Source organism: Bos indicus x Bos taurus, chromosome 11 (assembly GCF_003369695.1).
Source record: "Bos indicus x Bos taurus breed Angus x Brahman F1 hybrid chromosome 11, Bos_hybrid_MaternalHap_v2.0, whole genome shotgun sequence".
Lineage (NCBI taxonomy): Eukaryota > Metazoa > Chordata > Mammalia > Artiodactyla > Bovidae > Bos > Bos indicus x Bos taurus.
The window spans coordinates 44,364,929-44,388,097 of NC_040086.1; the positions used below are offsets into that span (position 1 = coordinate 44,364,929).

The window sequence follows — 23,169 nt, forward strand, 5'->3', positions numbered from 1 at the left end:
CCAATGCATGAAAGTGAAAAGTGAAAGTGAAGTTGCTCAGTCGTGTCTGACTCTTAGCGACCCCATGGACTGCAGCCTACTAGGCTCCTCCATCCACGGGATTTTCCAGGCAAGAGTACTAGAGTGGGGTGCCATTGCCTTCTCCATCGTTCATCCCTAAGATACATCATGAACCTTCGTTCATCCCTAAGATACATCACTACCAGCAGCACAAGACACAGGACAGCCTGGCCACCCTGCTGTTTAACAGCTTCACCTTCACCACTCCACACCAGCCCCAGCCATCCATGTGGCAAAATCTATACTCTGAACCAATCACTCAGACCACAACACCCCCTCATTTTCTCACCTCCCTGGGGCCAGCACAGCCTCACTGCCACATCTCCTGCCTCTACCGCATGAAAAGGTCCTTTTAATTTTCCATAAAACACACACATACACTTTCCTTCCCTGTCAAGCTAAAACACCAGAGTCTCGCATCCAGTCACTCCCTACTTACAGATAGAGCCCTCAGCTAGCTCTCTCTGCCCCTCCTGGAAGCCCCCTTCCCTGCAGTCTCCACCCCTGTGCACTAACAGATGAGCATGTGTAGGGCATCTGGGAGCATGGGGAATTACAACCAGGCCAACTGATTCACCTTCATAATCTCAAACCACCAGACTGGCAATGCCTAGAAAAAAGTCCTAGTTTACTTCTAAAGACTCATTTTCTCCACTCCCTGAAGAGTTTACTTCGTACTCCTCTTTCCTCTGACCCTCTCTTTAGGATCTCCACTCATCCTCCATGGAGAAAATGGAAGCCATGGCCTGTAAGCTCCACTTCCCCTTCCTGCACTCTCCTCCCGCCCACCGCCCAGTGAACCTCGCTCCTCATCAGTCTCCTCCTGGACCAGTTCCATAAACTTACACCTGGTCTGTAACTGCAAAGAACCCCTAGACATCAATTACATGTTTAAAATTAGGTAAAAGATCAGCCCCATTACAGATGTTTTTCAAAAACTACTCTCAAACCCAAAAGAAAGCCTTTCTGTCAATGATATTTTTGTTCATTAAAGAAGTGCCAAAAAAACTATTTATTTTAAGTAAGCCTCAACTTCTAGGAGAAACAGAATTACTCTGCTTAATGGTTATACATTTCATGGATTTCTAGTCCAAAAGTTCCAGGAAAAAAATCTGACATAAGATTTATTAGTTTTAGACAACAGTATTTTTAAAGTCATTAAAGAAAATCAGGATGCTTCACAAACAATTAAACTTTTGTTACACTGCAAGAAAATAATCCTCTCCCCATTATACACATAGTCCATAACATCACTGTCACCAGACGGAATGGACTCTTGTAGCCAATGAAGAAAGTCATGACCAGTGAAAAATTATGTTTGAGGCATAAAACAAAGATACTAATAAAGCAAAGAAATCTGCACTATGAAACAACATTTTTGATTAATACTTAAAACCCAGGTGTTTATCACAGGGAGAGAAAAAAAATAATGTTACTAGTATTCATCTCCATGGCTTTTAAAGACATTTTTTATTTAAAAATCTGTACACAATTGTTTATACCTGATATGTAATAGCTAAAAATTGGAAACACAGAATTTCCCCCCAAAGTAAATGGTTCACCGGTGGAACACACCAGTATGAGTACATACTACTCGGCAAAAAGGAAGGAACCTATCCTGACACACACAACTTGAAAGGTCTCAAGGGCACCATGCAGAATGAAGAGCCAACTGCAAAAGGTCACGTGATGCCTGCTTCTATCATATGACATTTTTTAGTTACAAATTATAAAGACAGAGAACAAATTACCAGTTGGCAGAAGCTAAGGAGAGATAGATGTGACCACAGAAATGGAGGCATGAAAGACAGCCCCATGGTGATGCAGTGCTAGATACGCATGTCTACACGTGACGGGTGGAACAAGAACTACACGTGTACTGCACCCATGCCAAACCCTGCAGTGACTGTTCGACAGTCACACCAAGATGGAACCACCATTGAACCATTTACTTTTGGGGGAAATTCTGTGTTTCTGTTTGGATGGAGCACACTCAGGACCTTTCTGTACAACCTCTCCAACTTCCTGAGAAAAATCTCTATTTCAATAAAAAACATTAAAAAAATTCTACTGGAAACATTTATAAATGAGGGATGGGGGTCCTTTTAAAAAGAATATATATGAGAATTCCCCGAAAGTCCAGTGGTTAGGACTCAGTGCTCTTCCTGCAGGGGCCCTGGTTTCAATCCCTGGTTGGGGAACGAAGATCAAATAAGCTGCATGGCAGGGGGAACCAACAGACAATTAAAATTACAGTTAAAATTCTGTTTGTCTAGCACATTTTGGAAAGTCTTTCTCCAAAAAGTCTCCTAGTAAACTATATTTCACTCAGTAAAGAATAACATGCAGAGCCAGTTAATACATTAGCAACACATTTCTATCACTTTTAGTAGTCATCTATAACACACTAGAGAAACTTTTAACTTTTGCTTGAAAACCTCACTATCCTGTAACACAGTCCTTCCCAAATTTATATAATGGTTCTTTGAAACTGTCACCTTCTGGGTAATTTGCACCCAATTAAGTGAAAGTTTTATAATAGAGCTCAATTTATAATAATTCTCAGCTCCACCATCTACTAATAGCTAAGGAACAGTAAAATCCCTAATACAGTAATCACTGCGAAGATAGATGAGATGCCACTTGGAAAGCAAACTGGGTGCTGGTGAAACAACACACCGCGACGCCTCATATACTGTGGAAGGGCCATCGCCTCCACAGCGGCAACTACTCTGCTCATGCACACTGCGGTGCTACTGCCGATGGTCACAGCTCTTCTGTCACTCCCCCAGACTTACACACAACTAGAGGTCTATTCCCCTAGGATGCCCCTCACCTCCACACATACCAGTTTACAGCTTACTACTTAAGTCATTGAAATTCCAAGTACCAGCAATAGCTGTGTCTTTAAGTTTTCTCTGACTGCTTTTATTATATGCTTTGTTTTCTTTAGTTTTTTACCTTTAGTTTATAAATTGCAGGACTTCCTGGAAAAAGTTTAGCTGCTCGTTCAACCCAGTATTTAGCTCTTCCATCAGTAACATCATTTTTACAGAGCAATTCTGCAATCTTCAACACAAGATCTTTCTGTGTTGGGTTTAATTCCACTGAACGCTGATACCAAAAACAATTAAGAAATTAGTAGGATTCCTAAAGTCTGTACACTCATACACAAAATTTAAAAACTTAACAAGTACTCCATTACAAACTCTATTTCTAAATGACAACACGTTATGGATGCTTGGGGCTGTTGCACTGGGACGACCCAGAGGGATGGTATGGGGAGGGAGGAGGGAGGAGGGTTCAGGATGGGGAACACATGTATACCTGTGGCGGATTCATTTTGATATTTGGCAAAACTAACACAATTTGTAAAGTTTAAAAATAAAATAAAATTAAAAAAAAATTAAACTGTCTGCAAGTTTTTAGAAAATGAATAAAAAGTTTTTTATTTGGTAAATGCAAAAAAGAAAAGGAAGGAGGGGAGAAAAGGAACCATGCATTTCTCACCATGGTAAACTTAAAATTTACAAGTATTAATAATCTTTTCCAAGTGCTAACCTCTCCATGACAAAATACAGCACTCTTTGGGCCAAATATTTTAAAATCTGTTTCAAGCTGTTTTGCTTAATAGTATGATGATATGAGTGCTTGTTTTCAAGACATCCATAAAACGTACCTGAATTACTTACTACCTCAATTAACCTGGATATTATGAGTGTGGTTATGTTCTAACCTTACACAGTTTATTTACCTTGTAACATTCAACAGCTTTCTCTATGTTTTCCTCCACTTCGTAAAGAAGACCGAGAAATCTGTGAGCTTTGGGATCCCTTTCTTGCACATTAATATATGTAGATATATATCTGTTCAGAAATAATAATATAAAAACAATCTTCAAAATACCACATTTAGAACTGTGTTTAAATGCAGAGAGAATATCTTACTCTAAGCAACCACTAAACTAATTTCTACTGTTTTCTGCTGAACATCACTATTTACTTAGAGCAGAGTATGCAGACAATTCAGAAGCATTCACAGGAAGAAACAGACAGCACCTAGACACACACACACACACACACACACAGTCAACAGCACCTAGACACAAAGTCGACAGCACCTACACATACACAAAGTTGATAGCACCTAGATACACACACACAGTCAATAGCACCACCTACACACACAGTTGACAGCACCTAGACATACACACACACAGAGTTGAAAGCACCTAGACACAAACACACAGTAAAGAGCACCTATACACACACATAAACAGTCGACGGCATCTATATACACACACACACAAAGTCAAGGACACACTCACTCTATCATTAAACGCTACATTCACCAAAAGTTTTCCTCAGTGCTACCCATTCATAAGAAATGAACATGTAAGTTCTACCTTTTTTTCTATTACACTTTGGTAAAGCACTAAAAAGTTTTGCAGAGAAATTACAAAGTGATTACAGTAAATCTTTAAGTTATCATAATGCAAAATACTAAAGAGCACTAATTCCCGAACAACCACTAAGATAATCTGTTCATCTTTTAAACAATAACATCTAAGGGGACTGCACAGGAGTCACTCAGTATACCACCAAATGCAGATGACTTGATTATAAACAAGCGTCTTCTAGGCCCAGTGCACGTTATCACAGGAAGAATCAGACCAAAGATCAACATTGAAGGAAAAAGTGTCATTTTATAAAGTAAGGAACTACAGCTGTTAGGTCAATAAAGGTGCGAACATTTTCTTAACAAAATTTTCATCTTCCCATCAATGCCTTCAATAGCCTACCTCCCTCTTAATTTCCAGCTTTAAGCTACTGAAAATCAGGAGATCAGATCACCAACCTTCTTGGCCTTGGAGGATCACTCACTAGTAGTCAACTAAAGTTATCTCTGACACAAGCTATTCTCCCACCCAGGAATTGGTTTAGTCTTGTACTCACTGCTATTTTCTAGCTGATGAAAGTAGCAGATAGCTAACCAGAAAGAAATCAAGATGTAAGCACGGTTCCCTTTTATTCTAACCCAGAACAATCTCTAGAGAAAGTTTAATGCCAGATGACAGTTTGGTACTTACTTTTTAGCAAGATCATATTCTTTAGCTTCATAATACAGCTTTGCAAAATAAAATCCTTTCATTGACTTCTAAAAAAAAAAAATTAAGAATTATTTTATTCTTCATATTTCAAATTTTGCATGTTTTTCACAAGAACTAAAATCTGTTGTAACAATGTTAACATCCACTCAGTATTCTTGACTGAAAAAAATCCCATGGACCGAAGAGCTGGTGGGCTACAGTTCCTAGGGTGACAAAGAGTTGGACAAGACTGAGCACACAAGCAACCTCGCACTTAAAAGGTAAAAACTGCCTATAGAAATGCATACATATTTTAAATCATGAAACTACATCTAATTCTCATGAAACAACAAACAAATTTAAGAAAGACAAGATGACATCAGAAATTAAGAATTTATATATCAACAAGAAACCCTAGGAACTGTGTGGTTTCCTCTCACTTTATAGATAAGTAAACAGACAGAGCCCGCTTTCCTGGTGGAGAAGAAGTACACCAGAGAGAGACCTCACTGCTCCTGCCATACGCACGCCTTTATGCGGGAAGAGTAACGAAGTACTGCAGAGCCACTGAGGCACTGGGGCTTCCGGGTCCCGTTACTGACCTCTGCACAGACCATTATCTTACACTCAAGGAGTTAGAGAGGCAGAAATAAAATCTGCCTCTCCTGGTATTAATTCTCCTGGTAATAATCCAAGTCCACACCCTGGTTCTTTTATGTCTACAGGCTCCGAAGTCCAGAATGCAAGAGCACACCAGATGACGTCATATACACATGATAAAAGTACAGAGCATCAAACACCTTATTTTGAAAATGACAGGACACAGAAAAATAAAAATCAATGTATTATGTAAAAAGAGCAATGCTTTCATTTACTGATTTTATTTCTAAAAAGTATGGATGTTAGATGTTGCTGTGCCTACTAGTCTCCAGGCACCATTCTGAGTGCTGGGGAATCGGCAGTAAACAAAGTCTGTCTTCAAGCAGGAAGCTTGCACTTCAGGAAGGGTGACAAGCAGACAGTAATCTCCATGGAGGCAGGACAGAATGCTCTTACAGCACCTCATCAGTTCTCTATAGAACACCTCATTTTGACAAAGCTACAATCAGTACTTGTCCCACAAAGCACAGGCACCCTAATAGTGCCTATCTAGCTGGGAGTTTCTCCTCCCTTAGCTGCTGAGGGTGGAGGTGCACAGACAAGGCATCACATAATTTATACAATGGGACAGAGACAAGCTTGTGAGGGAAAGTCTTGGGAAGGGGGATACTTGACTAGAAACCTGATTAATGTGCAGAAGTGGTTACCTGGGGCAGGTGAACTGCAAAAATTTAACACCGCTCCACTGTTTACTATGGAGTATTTCCATTTTCTCCTTTTTATGAACTCTCTTCTTTTATGAACAGAAGACACTCCTGAATGGCACCCATCTTCCTGAAACACTCTTTTCATGTCTTCAATGAACACAGGTTCTCCTCACTTCATTTCTACCATGGTGGTCATTCCCTCTCCAACTCCTCTTCTCTCTCAGGGTGTCTCATCTGGGACATAATCCATCTCACCGAGGACTACCCTGACTCTCAGATATGTGTCTTTGCTTCTCCTGAGCTCTAAACTTATGTGCAAATGATCAAGATGTGTTAGTTCTACCTTCTGGGTTACCTCAACCCACGTTTTTCTACATCTCTAATGCTACTGTCAAAGTCCAAGCCTGCTATCACGTCTCTGTGGGATGACTGAAATGGCTATTCCTGTTTCCCTCTCAAAGTTAGTCAAAACGTAACACAAATGACACTGTGTATTTACAACTGTAAATCCTTTTTTGTCTTCCATTACACTTTGAAAATATCCCTATTTCTCACCAAAGACTAGCATGACACGGTATCTGCCTAGCTCTCCAACTTTACCTTGTCTGCTCCATGCATGCTATGGTCTAAAACCAGTGACTAAAACCAGAATGCAACTCTCCAACTGGGGTAGTCCTGAGGAGTCTGTTTAATTTAAACAAAGGCAACAGTAGGTACTGATATGATATGGTTTCTGCCCAGTACATTCAATGTCAGAGTGAAAAAATTCAATGAAGTTAAATAAATGGCAGAGTAACTATGATTCTCTTAAGCCAATGCTTCGTCATCTAATCAGAGACATGTATGAATTCATGACCAAGATTTTCACTAACCTAGTCAAAGGAGAGCCAGGGGAAAGTGAGTCTGAGGATCAACTGAGGAAGAGCACCCAGTAGGGTGTGTGTGGCTCATGTCTGGTACAGGAACAGATATGAAAAGCAGAGCGAGTGGAGGGCCCCCAGGGCCTCTCACCTCCCCTGTACACCATGGGCGGTTAGGTCCAGTACACCTATCGGAGCATCACACAAGTATATCTCAAACCAAGCTGAGTAGAGAGTCAAATTCCAGTGAAGCAAACAGGAAAAACTCATTTTACCTAGATTTTCACTAGGATTAAAGATCCTAAAACTGGGTTCTCCCAATCCTTTTGATCTTTTTAGTTTTAAGCCGAGGTTATCAGAAAAGTTACCGTACTGGCTTTAGGCAGTCAAACATTGAAAGAACTCACCTTTGGTCATGTCTTGCTGATGTCATGTCTTGATCCTTGTAGAGAACTACCATTGGATCATTTACTCAGTAACATAACTACGTTTACATCTGCACTCAATGTAAACTGGGTTTAGACCTTCATGAGAGAGGTTGGTTCTACTCTAATGATAATGATTGTTTCCTTAACAAGCCTCCTCAGAACAAGAGGAACCATGGTTCAGACAATGGGGGCATGAGTTTGCCTGAGGAGCAACCTAGTCAAACAGAACATCAGTGAGGTTCTGACTGAATGCTTCTAAGAATCCCATCTAGGCAGGACAACAGAGTCACAACAGGTGGTGTTTCAGATGGCAACGAAGCTATAAAGAGACACGAAGGAAACTTAAACCAATCTCAAAAGGCTACATTTTTAGGATTCCAACTATATTACATTTTGGAAAAGGCAAAACTACGTAGACACTAAAAACATTAGTGGTAGCCTGGGCCTGCAGGGAAAAAGGTATGAAGAGCAAAACACAGAGGATCTTTAGGGCAGCGAAGCTACTATGTATGACACAATAACAATGAATACCTGTCCTTATACATTTGTCAAAACCCAGGACTGTACACCACCAAGAGTGAACCCTAAGGTAAACCGTGGACTTCAGATGAAAATATTTTAAGTTCATCAACTGTAACAAGTGTTCTATTCTGTGGGAAATGCTGACACTGGGGCAGGCAGGACGAATGTGGGAAAACTACCTTCATTACAGTTTTGCTCTGAACCTAGAACTTTTCTAAGTCTACTAAAAAAAATTTAACTCTAATTTTCCATAAATTTTCCTCAGTAAAATGAACCAAGAACACATTAAAACTATTGTATACCATAATCAACAGAGATTTTTGTCTCAGGAATGCAAGGTTGATTTCATACAAGACAATGAGTTAACTAATACATCACATTAAAAGAACAAAGGAAATAAACTGCAAGACCATGTCAAGTGCCATCAAAAGAAAAACAGTATGTGACAAAATCCAACATTTATTCATGATAAAAATTCTCAGAAAACTGATTCTCTCAGAAAACTGATTCTCTCAGAAAGCAAAGAATATCCTCAACATGATAAAGGTCATTAATGAAAAGCTCACAGCTAACACCATGCTCAGGGCTTTCCAGGTGGTGCCAGTGGTAAAGAATCTGCCTGCCAAGCAGGAGATGCAAGTTCAATACCTGGGTTGGGAAGATCCACTGAAGAAAGAAATGGCAACCCACTACAGTATCCTTGCCCGGGAAATCCCATGGACAGAGGGATTTCTGGCAGGCTACAGTCCATAGGGTCACAAAAGAGATAGACATGACTTAGCGACTAAACAACACCAATAGCAACACTACACTCAAGGATGAAAGATTAAATAAAGGCTTTCCCCTTAAGATCAGAAATGGCTTTCAGCGCTTCTATTCAACACTGAGTTGGAAGTTTTAGTCAGAACAATTTCAGACAGAAAAGAAATTACAAAAACAAAAAAAACTGAATTGAAAGGAAGTAGCAAAACTACCAATATCCATAGATGATGCAATCCTATATAAAGTCCCCAAAAATTCACAAGAAAACTACTATAGCTAAAAAACTAATCCAGCAACACTGCAGGACACAAGATTAGCACACCAACAGTCAGCTGTGCTGAACAAGCAGAAGAGTGAACTGATAAAGCAATTCCAGTCACAAAAGCTTATGAAAGAATCAAATACCTGGGAGTAAAGTTACCCAAGGAGGCAAAAAACCTGTATGCTGATAAATTTAAAACACTGCTGAAAGGAATTAAAGACCTAAATAAATGGAAAGGTGTGTTCATGAATAGGATGACCTAATATAACCAATGGGTGAATACCACTCAAAGGAATCTACAGATTCAACGCAATCTCTTGAGAATTCCAACAGCCTTTTTTGAAGAAATAGAAGGGTCAATCCTCAAATTCATATGGTATTGTAAGAGGCCCCAAACACACTCTTGAAATAGAACAAAGCTGAAAGACATACCACTTCCCCAATGCAAAACTTACTATAAGACTACAGCAATCAAAACAACATGCCACTGATCTAAGGAGAGACATACAGACCAACTAAACAAAACTGAGAGTTCAGAAACAAATCCATAAAGCTATGGACAATTAATTTCTGACAAGCATGCCAAGTCTATTCAATGGAAAGAAAACAGTCTCTTCAATAGACGGTGAAGATACAATTGATTTTCCACGTGCAAAAGAATGAAACTGCACCCTCTTCCTCACACCATGTATACGTATAACTAACTGAAAATGGGTCAACATTAAGAACTAAAATCCATAAAACTCTCAGAAGAAAACATAGGGTTAAACCTCCGTTAGCTCAAATTTGGCAATGTACTCTTAGATATAACACCAAAAACAACAGGTAAAATGAGATTCATTAAAATTAAAAACATTTTGCATCAACTGACAATCCAAAAAAAAGTGAAAGGACAACTTATAGAATTAGAAAAAACATTTGGAAATTATATCCAAAATATAGAAAGTATTTCTACAACTCAATAACAGACAAATATTCAATTCAAAAGCCTAAAGGAAAGGGCTTAGGTAGCTACTGCACTAAAGAAGATATGCAAATGACCAATAAGCCATGAGAAGATGCTCAACATTATTAGTAATCAGGAAAATGCACATCAAAGCCACAATAAAAAACCCCCACCTGGATAGCTATAATTAAAAAAAAAAAAAAAACACGTATAGAAATTGAAATCCTCTTACACCGCTGATGGAGATATAAAATAGTGCAGCCACTATGGAAAACACTTGGCAATTTATCTAAGGCTAAACCCAGATTACAACCCAGCAATTCTACTCATGGATACAAATTCAAGAGTTAAAAACAAAATCTCAAATAGACATCTGCACACCCATGTCCACAGCAGCATTACCTACAATAGCCAAAAGGCAGAAACAACTCAACTATCTGTCCTTCAACAGATAAAGGGATAAACAAAATTGTGGTCTATACAGACAGTGGCTCAGATTACACGCTTGTTATTGCAAAATTCAGACTTAAATTGAAGAGAGTAGGAAAAACCACTAGGCCTTTCAGATTAGATCAGATCAGTCCCTCAGTCGTGTCCGACTCTTTGCTACCCCATGAATAGCAGCACGCCAGGCCTCCCTGTCTATCACCAACTCCCGGAGTTCACTAAGACTCATGTCCATCGAGTCAGTGATGCAATCCAGCCATCTCATCCTCTGTCGTCCCCTTCTCCTCCTGCCCCCAATCCCTCTCAGCATCAGTCTTTTCCAATGAGTCAACTCTTCCCATGAGGTGGACAAAGTACTGGAGTTTCAGCTTTAGCATCATTCCTTCCAAAGAAATCCCAGGGCTGATCTCCTTCAGAATGCACTGGTTGGATCTCCTTGCAGTCCAAGGGACTCTCAAGAGTCTTCTCCAACACCACAGTTCAAAAGCATCAATTCTTTGGTGCTCAGCCTTCTTCACAGTCCAACTCTTACATCCATACACGACCACAGGAAAAACCATAGCCTTGACTAGATGAACCTTTGTTGGCAAAGTAATGTCTCTGCTTTTGAATATGCTATCTAGGTTGGTCATAAGTTTTCTTCCAAGGAGTAAGCGTCTTTTAATTTCATGGCTGCAGTCACCATCTGCAGTGATTTTGGAGCCCAGAAAAATAAAGTCTGACACTGTTTCCACTGTTTCCCATGAAGTGATGGGACCGGATGTCATGATCTTAGTTTTCTGAATGTTGAACTTTAAGCCAACTTTTTCACTCTCCACTTTCACCTTCATCAAGAGGCTTTTTAGTTCCTCTTCACTTTCTGCCATAAGGGTGGTGTCATCTGCATATCTGAGGTTATTGATATTTCTCCCGGCAATCTTGATTCCAGCTTGTGTTTCTTCCAGTCCAGCGTTTCTCATGACGTACTCTGCATATAAGTTAAATAAACAGGGTGACAATATACAGCCTTGATGAACTCCTGTTCCTATTTGGAACCAGTCTGTTGTTCCATGTCCAGTTCTAACTGTTGCTTCCTGACCTGCATACAGATTTCTCAAGAGGCAGATCAGGTGGTCTGGTATTCCCATCTCTTTCAGAATTTTCCACAGTTTATGGTGATCCACACAGTCAAAGGCTTTGGCATAGTCAATAAAGCAGAAATAGATGTTTTTCTGAAACTCTCTTGCTTTTTCCATGATCCAGCGGATGCTGGCAATTTGATCTCTGGTTCCTCTGCCTTTTCTAAAACCAGCTTGAACATCAGGAAGTTCACGGTTCACATATTGCTGAAGCGTGGCTTGGAGAATTTTAAGCATTACTTTACTAGCGTGTGAGATGAGTGCAATTGTGCGGTAGTTTGAGCATTCTTTGGCATTGCCTTTCTTTGGGATTGGAATGAAAACTGACCTTTTCCAGTCCTGTGGCCACTGCTGAGTTTTCCAAATTTGCTGGCATATTGAGTGCAGCACTTTCACAGCATCATCTTTCAGGATTTGGAATAGCTCAACTGGAATTCTATCACCAGATTAGATATTCTAATAGATAGTTAGAATATCTCTTCTATTCTAACTCAATGAAACTAAGCCATGCCTGTGGGGCAACCCAAGATGGGCGGGTCATGGTGGAGAGATCTGACAGAATGTGGTCGACTGGAGAAGGAATGGCAAACCACTTCAGTATTCTTGCCTTGAGAAGCCCATGAACAGTATGAAAAGGCAAAATGATAGGATACCGAAAGAAAAACTCCCCAGGTCAGTAGGTGCCCAATATGCTACTGGAGATCAGTGGAAAAATAATTCCCGAAAGAATGAAGGGATGGAGCCAAAGCAAAAAGAATACACAGCTGTGGATGTGACTGGTGATAGAAGCAAGGTCCGATGCTGTAAAAAGCAGTATTGCATAGGAACCTGGAATGTCAGGTCCATGAATCAAGGCAAATTGGAAGTGGTCAAATAAGAGATGGCAAGAGTGAACGTCGACATTCTAGGAATCAGCAAACTCAAATGGACTGGAATGGGTGAATTTAACTCAGATGACCGTTATATCTACTATTGCGGGCAGGAATCACTCAGAAGAAATGGAGTAGCCATCATGGTCAACAAGAGAGTCCGAAATGCAGTACTTGGATGCAATCTCAAAAATGACAGAATGATCTCTGTTTGTTTCCAAGACAAACCATTCAAGATCACAGTAATTCAAGTCTGTGCCCCAACCAGTAACGCTGAAGAAGCTGAAGTTGAACGGTTCTATGAAGACCTACAAGACCTTTTGGAACTAACACCCAAAAAAGATGTCCTTTTCATTATAGGGGACTGGCCTGCAAAAGTAGGAAGTCAAGACACACCTGAAGTAACAGGCAAATTTGGCCTTGGAATACGGAATGAAGCAGGGCAAAGACTAATAGAGTTTTGCCAAGAAAATGCACTGGTCATAACAAACACCCTCTTCCAACAACACAAGAGAAGACTCTACACATGGACATCACCAGATGGTCAACACCGAAATCAGATTGATTCTATTCTTTGCAGCCGATGATGGAGAAGCTCTATACACTCAGCAAAAACAAGACCAGGAGCTGACTGTGGTTCAGACCATGAATTCCTTATTGCCAAATTCAGACTGATATTGAAGAAAGTAGGGAAAACCACTAGACCATTCAGGTATGACCTAAATCAAATCCCTTATGATTATACACTGGAAGTGAGAAATAGATTTAAGGGCCTAGATAGATTGAGTGCCTGATGAGCTATGGAATGAGGTTCGTGCCATTGTACAAGAGACAGGGATTGAGACCATCCCCATGGAAAAGAAATGCAAAAGAGCACAATGGCTGTCTGGGGAGGCCTTACAAATAGCTGTGAAAAGAAGCGAAAAGCAAAGGAGAAAAGGAAAGATATAAACATCTGAATGCAGAGTTCCAAAGAATAGCAAGAAGAGATAAGAAAGCCTTCCTCAGCGATCAATGCAAAGAAATAGAGGAAAACAACAGAAGGGGAAAAACTAGAGATCTCTTCAAGAAAATCAGAGATACCAAAGGAACATTTCATGCAAAGATGGGCTCAATAAAGGACAGAAATGGTATGGACCTAACAGAAGCAGAAGATATTAAGAAGAAATGGCAAGAATACACAGAAGAACTGTACAAAAAAGATCTTCATGACCCAGATAATCATGATGATGTGATCACTGACCTAGAGCCAGATATCCTGGAATGTGAAGTCAAATGGGCCTTAGAAAGCATCACTACGAACAAAGCTAGTGGAGGTGACAGAATTCCAGTTGAGCTATTCCAAATCCTGAAAGGCCTTTCAGGTAGGACCAAAATCAAATCCCTTACGATTATACAGTAGAAGCAACAAACCGAGTAAAAAAAAAAAAAGTGACAGATTCAAGGGATTAGTTCTGATAGTGTGTCTGAAGAACTATGGATGGAGGTTCATAACACTGAACAAGTCAGTGATCAAAACCATCCCCAAGAAAAAGAATGCAACAAGGCAAAATCGCTGTTTTGAGGAGGCCTTACAAATAGCTGAGAAAGGAATAGAAGCAAAAAGCAGAGAAAAGGAAAGATATACCCATCTGAATGCAGAGTTCCAAAGAAAAGCAAGGAGAGATAAGAAAGCCTTCCTCAGTGATTAATGCAAAGAAACAGAGGAAAACAACAGAATGGGAAAGACTAGAGATCTCTTCAAGAAAATTAGAGATACCAAGGGAACATTTCATGCAAAGTAGAGCACAATAAAGAACAGACACAGTATGGATCTAACAGAAGCACACGGTATTAAGAAGAGCTGGCAAGAATACACAGAACTATACAAAAAAATCTTTCCCTGATGCTGGGAAAGATTGAGGGCAGAAGGAGAAGGGGACGACATAGCATGAGATGGCTGGATGGCATCACCGACTCAATGGACATGGGTTTGGGTAGACTTCAGCAGTTGGTGATGGACAGGGAAGCTTGGTATGCTGCAGTTTATGGGATTGCAAAGAGTTGGACACGACTAAGCAACTGAACTGAACTGATAGAAAGAAGAGATCTTAATGACCTAGATAACCACAATGGTGTGATCACTAACCTAGAGTCAGACATCCTGGAATGTGAAGTCAAGGGGGCCTTAAGAACTGTTATGATGAACAAAGCTACTGCAGGTGACGGAAATACAGATGAGCTATTTCAAATCCTAAAAGGTGATGCTGTGAAAGTTCTGGACTCAATATGCCAGCAAATTTGGAAAACTCAGGAGTGGCCACAGGACTGGAAAAGATCAGTTTGCATTCCAATCCCAAAGAAAGGCAATGCCAAAGAATGCTCAAACTACCGCACAATTGCCCTCATCACACATGCTAGCAAGGTAGTGCTCAAAATCCTTCAAGCTAGGCTCCACCAGTATGTGAACTGAGAACTTCCAGATATATAAGCTGGATTTAGAAAAGGCAGAGGAACCAGAGGTCAAACTGCCAAAGTTCAATGGATCACAGAAAAAGTAAGAGAATTCCAGAAAAACATCTGCTTCATTGACTATGCTTAAATTTTTGACTGTGTTGATCACAACACATGTGAAAAATTCTTAAAGAGTGGTTATACCAGACCACCTTACCTGCCTCCTGAGAAACCTGTATGCAGATCAAGAAACAACAGTTAGAATCGGACATCAAACAGCTGACTGGTTCAAAACTGAGAAAGAAGTACATCAAGGTTATACACGGTCACCCTGCTTATTTAACTTATATGCAGAGGACATCAAGTGAAATGCTGGGTTGGATGAATTACAAGCTGGGATCAAGACTGCTGGGAGAAATATCAACAACCTCAGATATGCAGATGACACCACCCTTATGGCAGAAATAGAAGAGGAACTAAAGAGCCTCTTGATGACAGTCAAAGAGGAGAGTGAAAAAGTTGGCTCAAAGCTCAACATTAAGAAAACTAAGATCATGGCATCTGGTCCAATCACTTCATGGCAAATAGATGGGAGAAAAAATGCAAAGAGTGACAGACTTTATCTTCTTGGGCTCCAAAATCACTACAGACGGTGACGGTAGCCATGAAATTAAAAGATGCTTACTCCTTGGAAGAAAAATTATGGCACCTAGACAGCATATTAGAAAGCAGGGCCATCACTTTGCTGACAAAGGTCAGTAGAGTCAAAGCTATGGCTTTTTTCTAGTAGTCATGTACATATGTGAGAAAAGTGAAAGTGAAAATCACTCAGTCATGTCCGACTCTTTACAACCCCATGGACTATACAGTCCGTGGAATTCTCCAGGCCAGAATACTGAAGTGGGCAGCCTTTCCCTTCTCCAGGGGATCTTCCCAACCCAGGGATCGAACCCAGGTCTCCCTCATTGCAGGCAGATTCTTTACCAGCTGAGCCACAAGGGAAGCCCAAGAATACTAAGAGTGGGTAGCCCATCCCTTCTCCAGCAGATCTTCCCCACGCAGGAATTGAACCAGGGTCTCCTGAATTGCAGGTGGATTCTTTACCAACTGAACTATCAGGGAAACTGGACCATAAAGAAGGCTGAGGGCCGAAAAATTGATGCTTTTGAGCTGTCACGTTAGAGAAGACTCTTCAGAGTCCCTTGGACAGAAAGGAGCTCAAACAAGTCAATCCTGAAGGAAATCAACCCTGAATATTCAATGAAAGTACTGATGCTGAAGCTCCAATACTTTGGCCACCGGGTGTGAAGAGCCAACTCATTGGAAAAGACCCTGATGCTGGGAAAGATTGAGGGCAGGAGGAGAAGGGGTGACATAGGATAACTTGGTGGTGGCTCAGACGGTAAAGAATTTGCCTACAGTGCGGGAGACCTGGGTTCAATCCCTGGGTTGGGAAAATTCTTTGGAGGAGGCATGGCAACCCCCTCCAATATTCTTGCCTGGAGAAACCCCACGGACAGAGGAGCCTGACGAGCTGCAGTCCATGGGGTCGCAAAGAATCGGACATGACTGAGTGACTAAGCACAGCACATCGCACTAAAAGAGGATTATCTTTAGATAATTAAACAACAATTATTAACGACCTACACACAGAATCACGTTGGTGTGATCACTGACCTAGAGCCAGACATCCTGGAATGTGAAGTCAAGTGGGCCTTAGAAAGCATCACTACGAACAAAGCTAGCGGAGGTGATGGAATTCCAGTTGAGCTATTCCGAAGATGGTGATGCTGAAAGATGATGCTGTGAAAGTGCTGCACTCAATATGCCAGCAAATTTGGAAAACTCAGCAGTGGCCACAGGACTGGAAAAGGTCAGTTTTCATTCCAATCCCAAAGAAAGGCAGTGCCAAAGAATGCTCAAACTACCGCACAATTGCACTCATTTCACACGCTAGTAAAGTAATCCTCAAAATTCTCCAAACCAGGCTTCAGCAATACGTGAACTGTGAACTTCCTGATGTTGGTTTTAGAAAAGGCAGAGGAACCAGAGATCAAATTGCCAACATCCGCTGGATCATGGAAAAAGCAAGAGAGTTTCAGAAAAACATCTATTTCTGCTTTATTGACTTGCCAAAGCCTTTGACTGTGTGGATCACCATAAACTGTGGAAAATTCTGAAAGAGATGGGAATACCAGACCACCTGACCGGCCTCTTGAGAAACCTGTATGCAGGTCAGGAAGCAACAGTTAGAACTGGACATGGAACAACAGACTGGTTCCAAATAGGAACAGGAGTTCATCAAGGCTGTATATTGTCACCCTGTTTATTTAACTTATATGCAGAGTACGTCATGAGAAACACTGGACTGGAAGAAACACAAGCTGGAATCAAGATTGCCGGGAGAAATATCAATAACCTCAGATATGCAGATGACACCACCCTTATGGCAGAATGTGAAGAGGAACTAAAAAGCCTCTTGATGAAAGTGAAAGAGGAGAGTGAAAAAGTGGGCTTAAAACTCAACATTCAGAAATAAAGATCATGGCACCTGGTTCCATCACTTCACGGGAAATAGATGGGCAAACAGTGGAAACAGTGTCAGACTTTCTTTTTCTGGGCTCCAAAATCACTACAGATGGTGACTGCAGCCATGAAATTAAAAGACGCTTACTCCTTGGAAGGAAAGTTATGACCAACCTAGATAGCATATTCAAAAGCAGAGACATTACTTTGCCAACAAATGTCCGTCTAGTCAAGGCTATGGTTTTTCCAGTGGTCATGTATGGATGTGAGAGTTGGACTGTGAAGAAGGCTGAGCGCTGAAGAATTGATGCTTTTGAAGTGTGGTGTTGGAGAAGACTCTTGAGAGTCCCTTGGACTGCAAGGAGATCCAACCAGTGCATTCTGAAGGAGATCAGCCCTGGGATTTCTTTGGAAGGAATGATGATAAAGCTGAAAACTCCAGTACTTCGGCCACCTCATGCAAAGAATTGACTCACTGGAAAAGATTCTGATGCTGGGAGGGATTGGGGGCAGGAGGAGAAGGGGACGACAGAGGATGAGATGACTGGATGGCATCACTGACTCAATAGATGTGAGTCTCAGTGAACTCCGGGAGTTGGTGATGGACAGGGAGGCCTGGCGTGCTGCGATTCATGGGGTCACAAAGAGTCAGATACGACTGAGCGACTGATCTGACAAGGGTGAGGGCAAGCGTTATAGAGAGGACAAGTAAAGTCGAGGAACCCAACAGTGAGTTCCTAACCCTGTTCTCTTGGAAAGTTAGGTTAAAGGAAATCTATCAAAAAATACAACAGAAGAAACAAAGAAGAGAGAAAAATGTGGATGACCAAACCAGAACCAACTTTCAGTCAGTAAGAACATCAGAAAGATAACAGGAAAAAAAGAGGGAGAGAGGAGAGAAAGAAAAAAATGCTCAATGAAATACAAGATGTTCCAGAAGTGAAGGAAATAAGTTTGTCAACTGAAAGAAAACTTTCAGAAAATCTATAGGCTACCAAGAACAAGAATCACATATAACCTCCAACAGTACACTGCAAATATGCAGCAATGCTCTCAAAATTAAGAAAAAAATTATTTCAAACCTACATTTGACAACCCAACTACAGATTATGTAAAGACATTTTTTGTCAGTAGAAAGGGTTTAAAATGGAGAAAAGTAGATGAATAAAGCAAGGGTTAGGGGCACTGACCCTCTGCACAGTTGAAAATCGATGGATATTTAACAGTCGTCCCCCTATACACACACACTCTCCCTCCAGAACCTGGGATCCTCCATATTCAAGCTTCCACATCCTCATATTCAGCCATAGCACTGCTCTATGTATTCACTGAAAAAAACATAAAAAAACCCTTCATGTAAGTGGATCTGTGCTGTTCAAACCCAGGCTGTTCAACGAGCAACTGTAATATGTATATTACTCAGAAGTATGACATACAGACGTTTAAGATAGAACAAATAACTGTAAGAGCTGTCAAGGTGCCTCTGAGAAGCAAGAAATTGGGGGTGTGGAGTAAAAACCTAGATATAAAACTAAGAAACTAAGGTATAAAACTAGATATAAAACTAAGAAAATTAAATAGAAGTCATCAGGGGGAAAAAATATTTTCAATAAAAGCAAAAGCAGGTGTTGCTTATGTGTGCTCAGTCTTGTCCAACTCTTTGAGACCCCATGGACTGTAGCCCGCCAGGCTCCTGTCCATAGAATTTTCCAGGCAATAATACTGGAGTGGGCTGCCATCTCCTCCTCCAGAGGATCTTCCCGACTCAGGGATTGAACTTGCATCTCCTGCGTTGGCAGGCAGATTCTTTACCAACTGCACCACCCACGAAGTCCTAACAAAATCAAAAGCAGGTGTAAAGGAGCAGAAAATGGCAAAACAGAAGATGAAGTGAAGAAATGAGTGGAAGCCTGGGAAGACATATGACTATGGACCCATAACAGCACTTAGAATTTGGATAACCCAGAAAACTGGTCTGTTTCCAACATCACCAGTGTCTGCCCGAAGGCAATGGCACCCCACTCTAGTACTCTTGCCTGGAAAATCTCATGGATGGGGGGCCTGGTAGGCTGCAGTCCATGGGGCCGCTAGGTCCGACACAACTGAGTGACTTCACTTTCACTTTCCACTTTCATGCATTGGAGAAGGAAATGGCAGCCCACTCCAGTATCCTTGACTGGAGAATCCGAGGGATGGGGGAGCCTGTTGGGCTGCCGTCTATGGGGTCACACAGGGTCGGACACGACTGAAGTGACTTAGCAGCAGCACACAAACCCTAATCTTTTTATACTCTCCACAGCTACGGTCTCTGCTCCCTCCACCATCTCCCTCCCAACCTGTCCAAAGCACCATGTTTTGTCATTTCACTTACACCCACGATTATAGCATTACTGTCACGTGTTCCAAAGTTTTTGTTTATTCTGTTGTTTCAGTTGCTAAGTCATGTCCGACTCTTTGGACCCCATGGGCTACAGCCCACCAGGATTCTCTGTCCATGGGATTTCCCAGGAAATACTGGAATGGGTAGTCATTTCCTTCTTCATGGGATCTTCCCAACACAGAGATCAAGCCCAAGTCTCCTGCACTGGCAGGTGGATTCTTTACCACTGACCTACCTGGGAAGCCAGGAAGACCTAATATACTCTTACCAAAGTCTAACTTAAAAGTTTCACAGTTCATTTCTTGAGGTTAATCAGGATCCAGAGGGCAAGGTACCTTTCTACTCTGAACACCCATCCCCGATTTCTGGAGATCCACCCCAGGACCTCCTGAGAAGCAAGCCTTTATCAACTCTGCACCTGAGGCCTCCCTCAGTGTCCTGCTATTTTAGTGTGTGTGCTTAATCTTTCAGTCGTGTCCAACACTTGTGACCCCAGAGACTGTAGCCTGCCAGGCTCCTCTGTCCATGGGATTCTCCAGGCAAGAATACTGGAGTGGGTTGCCATTTCCTTCTCCAGGTGATCCTCTAGACAAAGGAATCAAACCCCAGTCTCCCACACTGCAGGCAGACTCTTTACTAAGTTACAAGGGAAGCCCCACGAAGCAACTGAAACAAAACAAATAAAAACTTTGCTGTTTTAGCACCAGATCTTAAACAGCTGAATCTGGGGATTCTTTTTACTCTCTACTTCTCTAGAGGCCCACCTAGGACCTTGTCCTGCAGTGTGTCCAGGACACTGACTATCCAAGTTTTCTCCTGATGTTCGTTAGCTATCCTTCAGCTTGTACAACTGTGACTCCAAGCATAGCAGAAGTGCTTCTCCTGCAGGAAGTGGAATCGGTTCCCCAGTGGCTGTCCCCTAACCCTTTCCTCCTGCCACCAGAAGCCTTTCTTCCCAGTCTATGTCCTTGAGATCCAAGTATCAGGCTGCTAAATTTCAGGGACCTACCTTTGGGCTGTCTCTCAGAATACACGGTCCAACTATAGCTAGATAAAGGATGTTCACTCCTTGAATTATCATTTTAAACATTTCCATTATGATTAAAGCATCTCTTTTAGGTCTCTATCTGGGACCCAAAGTTATCTACTACACTTGTTAATCAATATCCCACTGAAGTCCCCAGGTTCAAAAGTCAATGATTTCTCCTTGTCTGAAGAAAAACATCTGATTATAATACTCTTTATAAATGTAAAAGAGGTGACAATAATAACCAATCCTTAAAGTTTTGTGCCCACTCTTCTTTACTGACAGAAAAGTTCCCTAGTTCAAAGAACATTCTAATTCCTGTCTAGACAGTGGTTTTTAAGGCTTTGGAGAGTCAGGGTGCCCACTACAAATTTCTGAAAAGTGCTAAACTTGCTTTAGAAGAAAAAAAAAAAAAAAAAAAAAAACGGCCAAATCAGTTTCAGAGGCAGAGAACGTTTAACGAGCTTCTGTTTTTGACTCTGGTAGGTACATTTGTATTCACAACTATGCCAGCAGCTGGAAGTTACAATCTGAAGGTTGGCACCTATTCCCCTCCTCCAGAGGCACAGACTGTAACCCACTCCATACTCCTAAAAGAAAGAAATCACACCCAATGACAAAACCCTGCTGAGCTACCATGTGTCCCCGGAAAAGTATCTTTAATCTCCCCAGGTCCCAATAGCCATAGGCTTGTCGGGAGCACAAAGTAAAATAATATATGCCTAGTATGTGGTATGGAGAAGGCAATGGCACCCCACTCCAGTACTCTTGCCTGGAAAATCCCATGGACGGAGTACCCTGGTGGGCTGCAGGCCATGAGGTCACCAAGAGTCGGACACGACTGAGTGACTTCACTTTCACTTTTCACTTTCATGCATTGGAGAAGGAAATGGCAACTCACTCCAGTGTTCTTGCCTGGAGAATCCCAGGGACGGGGGAGCCTGGTGGGCTGCCGTCTATAGGGTCGCACAGAGTCGGACACGACTGAAGTGACTTAGCAGTATGTGGTAACCAAGACACTATTACGATGCCGTTACAATCCTGATTGTCCGCTGGTTTTGTTTTTAATTTCCTCATACATCTTTATTCGCATAGGCTCCGGCCCAGAACACCTGGAATGACTGTCCCTGTAACAGCCACATCTACTGAGAGCTTACCACGTGCCAAGCACTGCCCTAAATGTTTATCATGGCCCATCCTAAAAACTCCTATCGATACCCTAACTCCCGACTTATTAATGAAATAAGTGGCAGTTATCTCGAATCCCACAGCGCGTGCTTGGCGGAGCTGCGACTCGGCCCTGAGCAGCGACTCCGGGTCCGGCGCCCCCTCCGCCCACCCCCTGGCATCAAGGTCCGCGGGATCCGCTGAGCACCCAGCTCCCTATCTACGCCAGAGATGGCAAAGTACCCCGCGAGGCATCGTCGGAAGGCCACAGAATCTATCCCAGAAACAAGGCCCGGAAGGAAATTCAGAACCCCCGGGACTCCGTTGAAAAACAAAATGCCCGGAAAGCAGCTTCCAAAGCGGTCAGAAGCGGTGGGGCGGCTGCGCCTCGGCGTAGAGCCCAGGCCGCCCGAGCTACGGGAACGAAAAGCAGGAAACGAAAGAGGAAGAGCAACAGAAAGCGCCAACGCCCGCCCGCCGCCGGCCGGCCGCGCCTCAGCCGGAGCCATGGCGCCGCCGCCGTGGGCCCGCCCGGAGGCCGTGGCCCCGGCCCGCTCACCTCCCGGGGTGACGGCGCAGAGCCCTGCACCGAAGCGATGTGTCGATCCACGTCGGCCTTGCTGCGCCTCATCGTGCCGCCGACTGGGCTCTGGGTAACGAACGCCAGCGCCGAGGCCGCAGCGGGCGCCGTCGTCTCGGGAGCGCGCCGCCCGAAGGTCCGTGACGCAGCGCCGTCGCCGGAGACAGGGCGACGCTCCTGCGTGGGTGCGTGCATGCGTGAGGGCTGCGTCAATCCTGTGCGCGGCGCAGACCCGCGGGCGCCGGCGCGCGGAGGTGACTGCGCTTGCGCAGCGCGGGAATGCGAAGCTCGCGGCATGTGTGACGCGGTTGAAAGCGCTTAAAGATGACAAGGGCCGGTTGCAGCTGCGTACGGAAATAACTCGCCCGCAGGCTATTGAGTCGGGC

The 23,169-nt window shown here is 42.5% G+C and overlaps 1 protein-coding gene across 3 annotated transcripts in view; it reads right to left on the reverse strand.

Annotated features, from left to right (window-relative positions):
* The window catches only part of LOC113901247 (E3 SUMO-protein ligase RanBP2-like), a 61,885-nt gene extending 38,943 nt beyond the window's left edge, over positions 1–22,942 (reverse strand). Inside the window, exons 1-4 of one of the 3 annotated variants that reach the window (XM_027555410.1) lie at positions 22,763–22,942; positions 5,150–5,217; positions 3,815–3,926; positions 3,022–3,174 (exon numbers count right to left, since the gene is read on the reverse strand). In XM_027555410.1, coding sequence (XP_027411211.1) covers positions 3,022–3,174; positions 3,815–3,926; positions 5,150–5,217; positions 22,763–22,834 — 405 coding nt within the window. In that variant the 5' untranslated portion in view covers positions 22,835–22,942. The remainder of the gene's footprint in view (positions 1–3,021; positions 3,175–3,814; positions 3,927–5,149; positions 5,218–22,762) is intronic. The other 2 variants (XM_027555408.1, XM_027555409.1) reach the window with 2 other exon arrangements.
* Between the last annotated feature and the right edge of the window lie 227 nt (positions 22,943–23,169).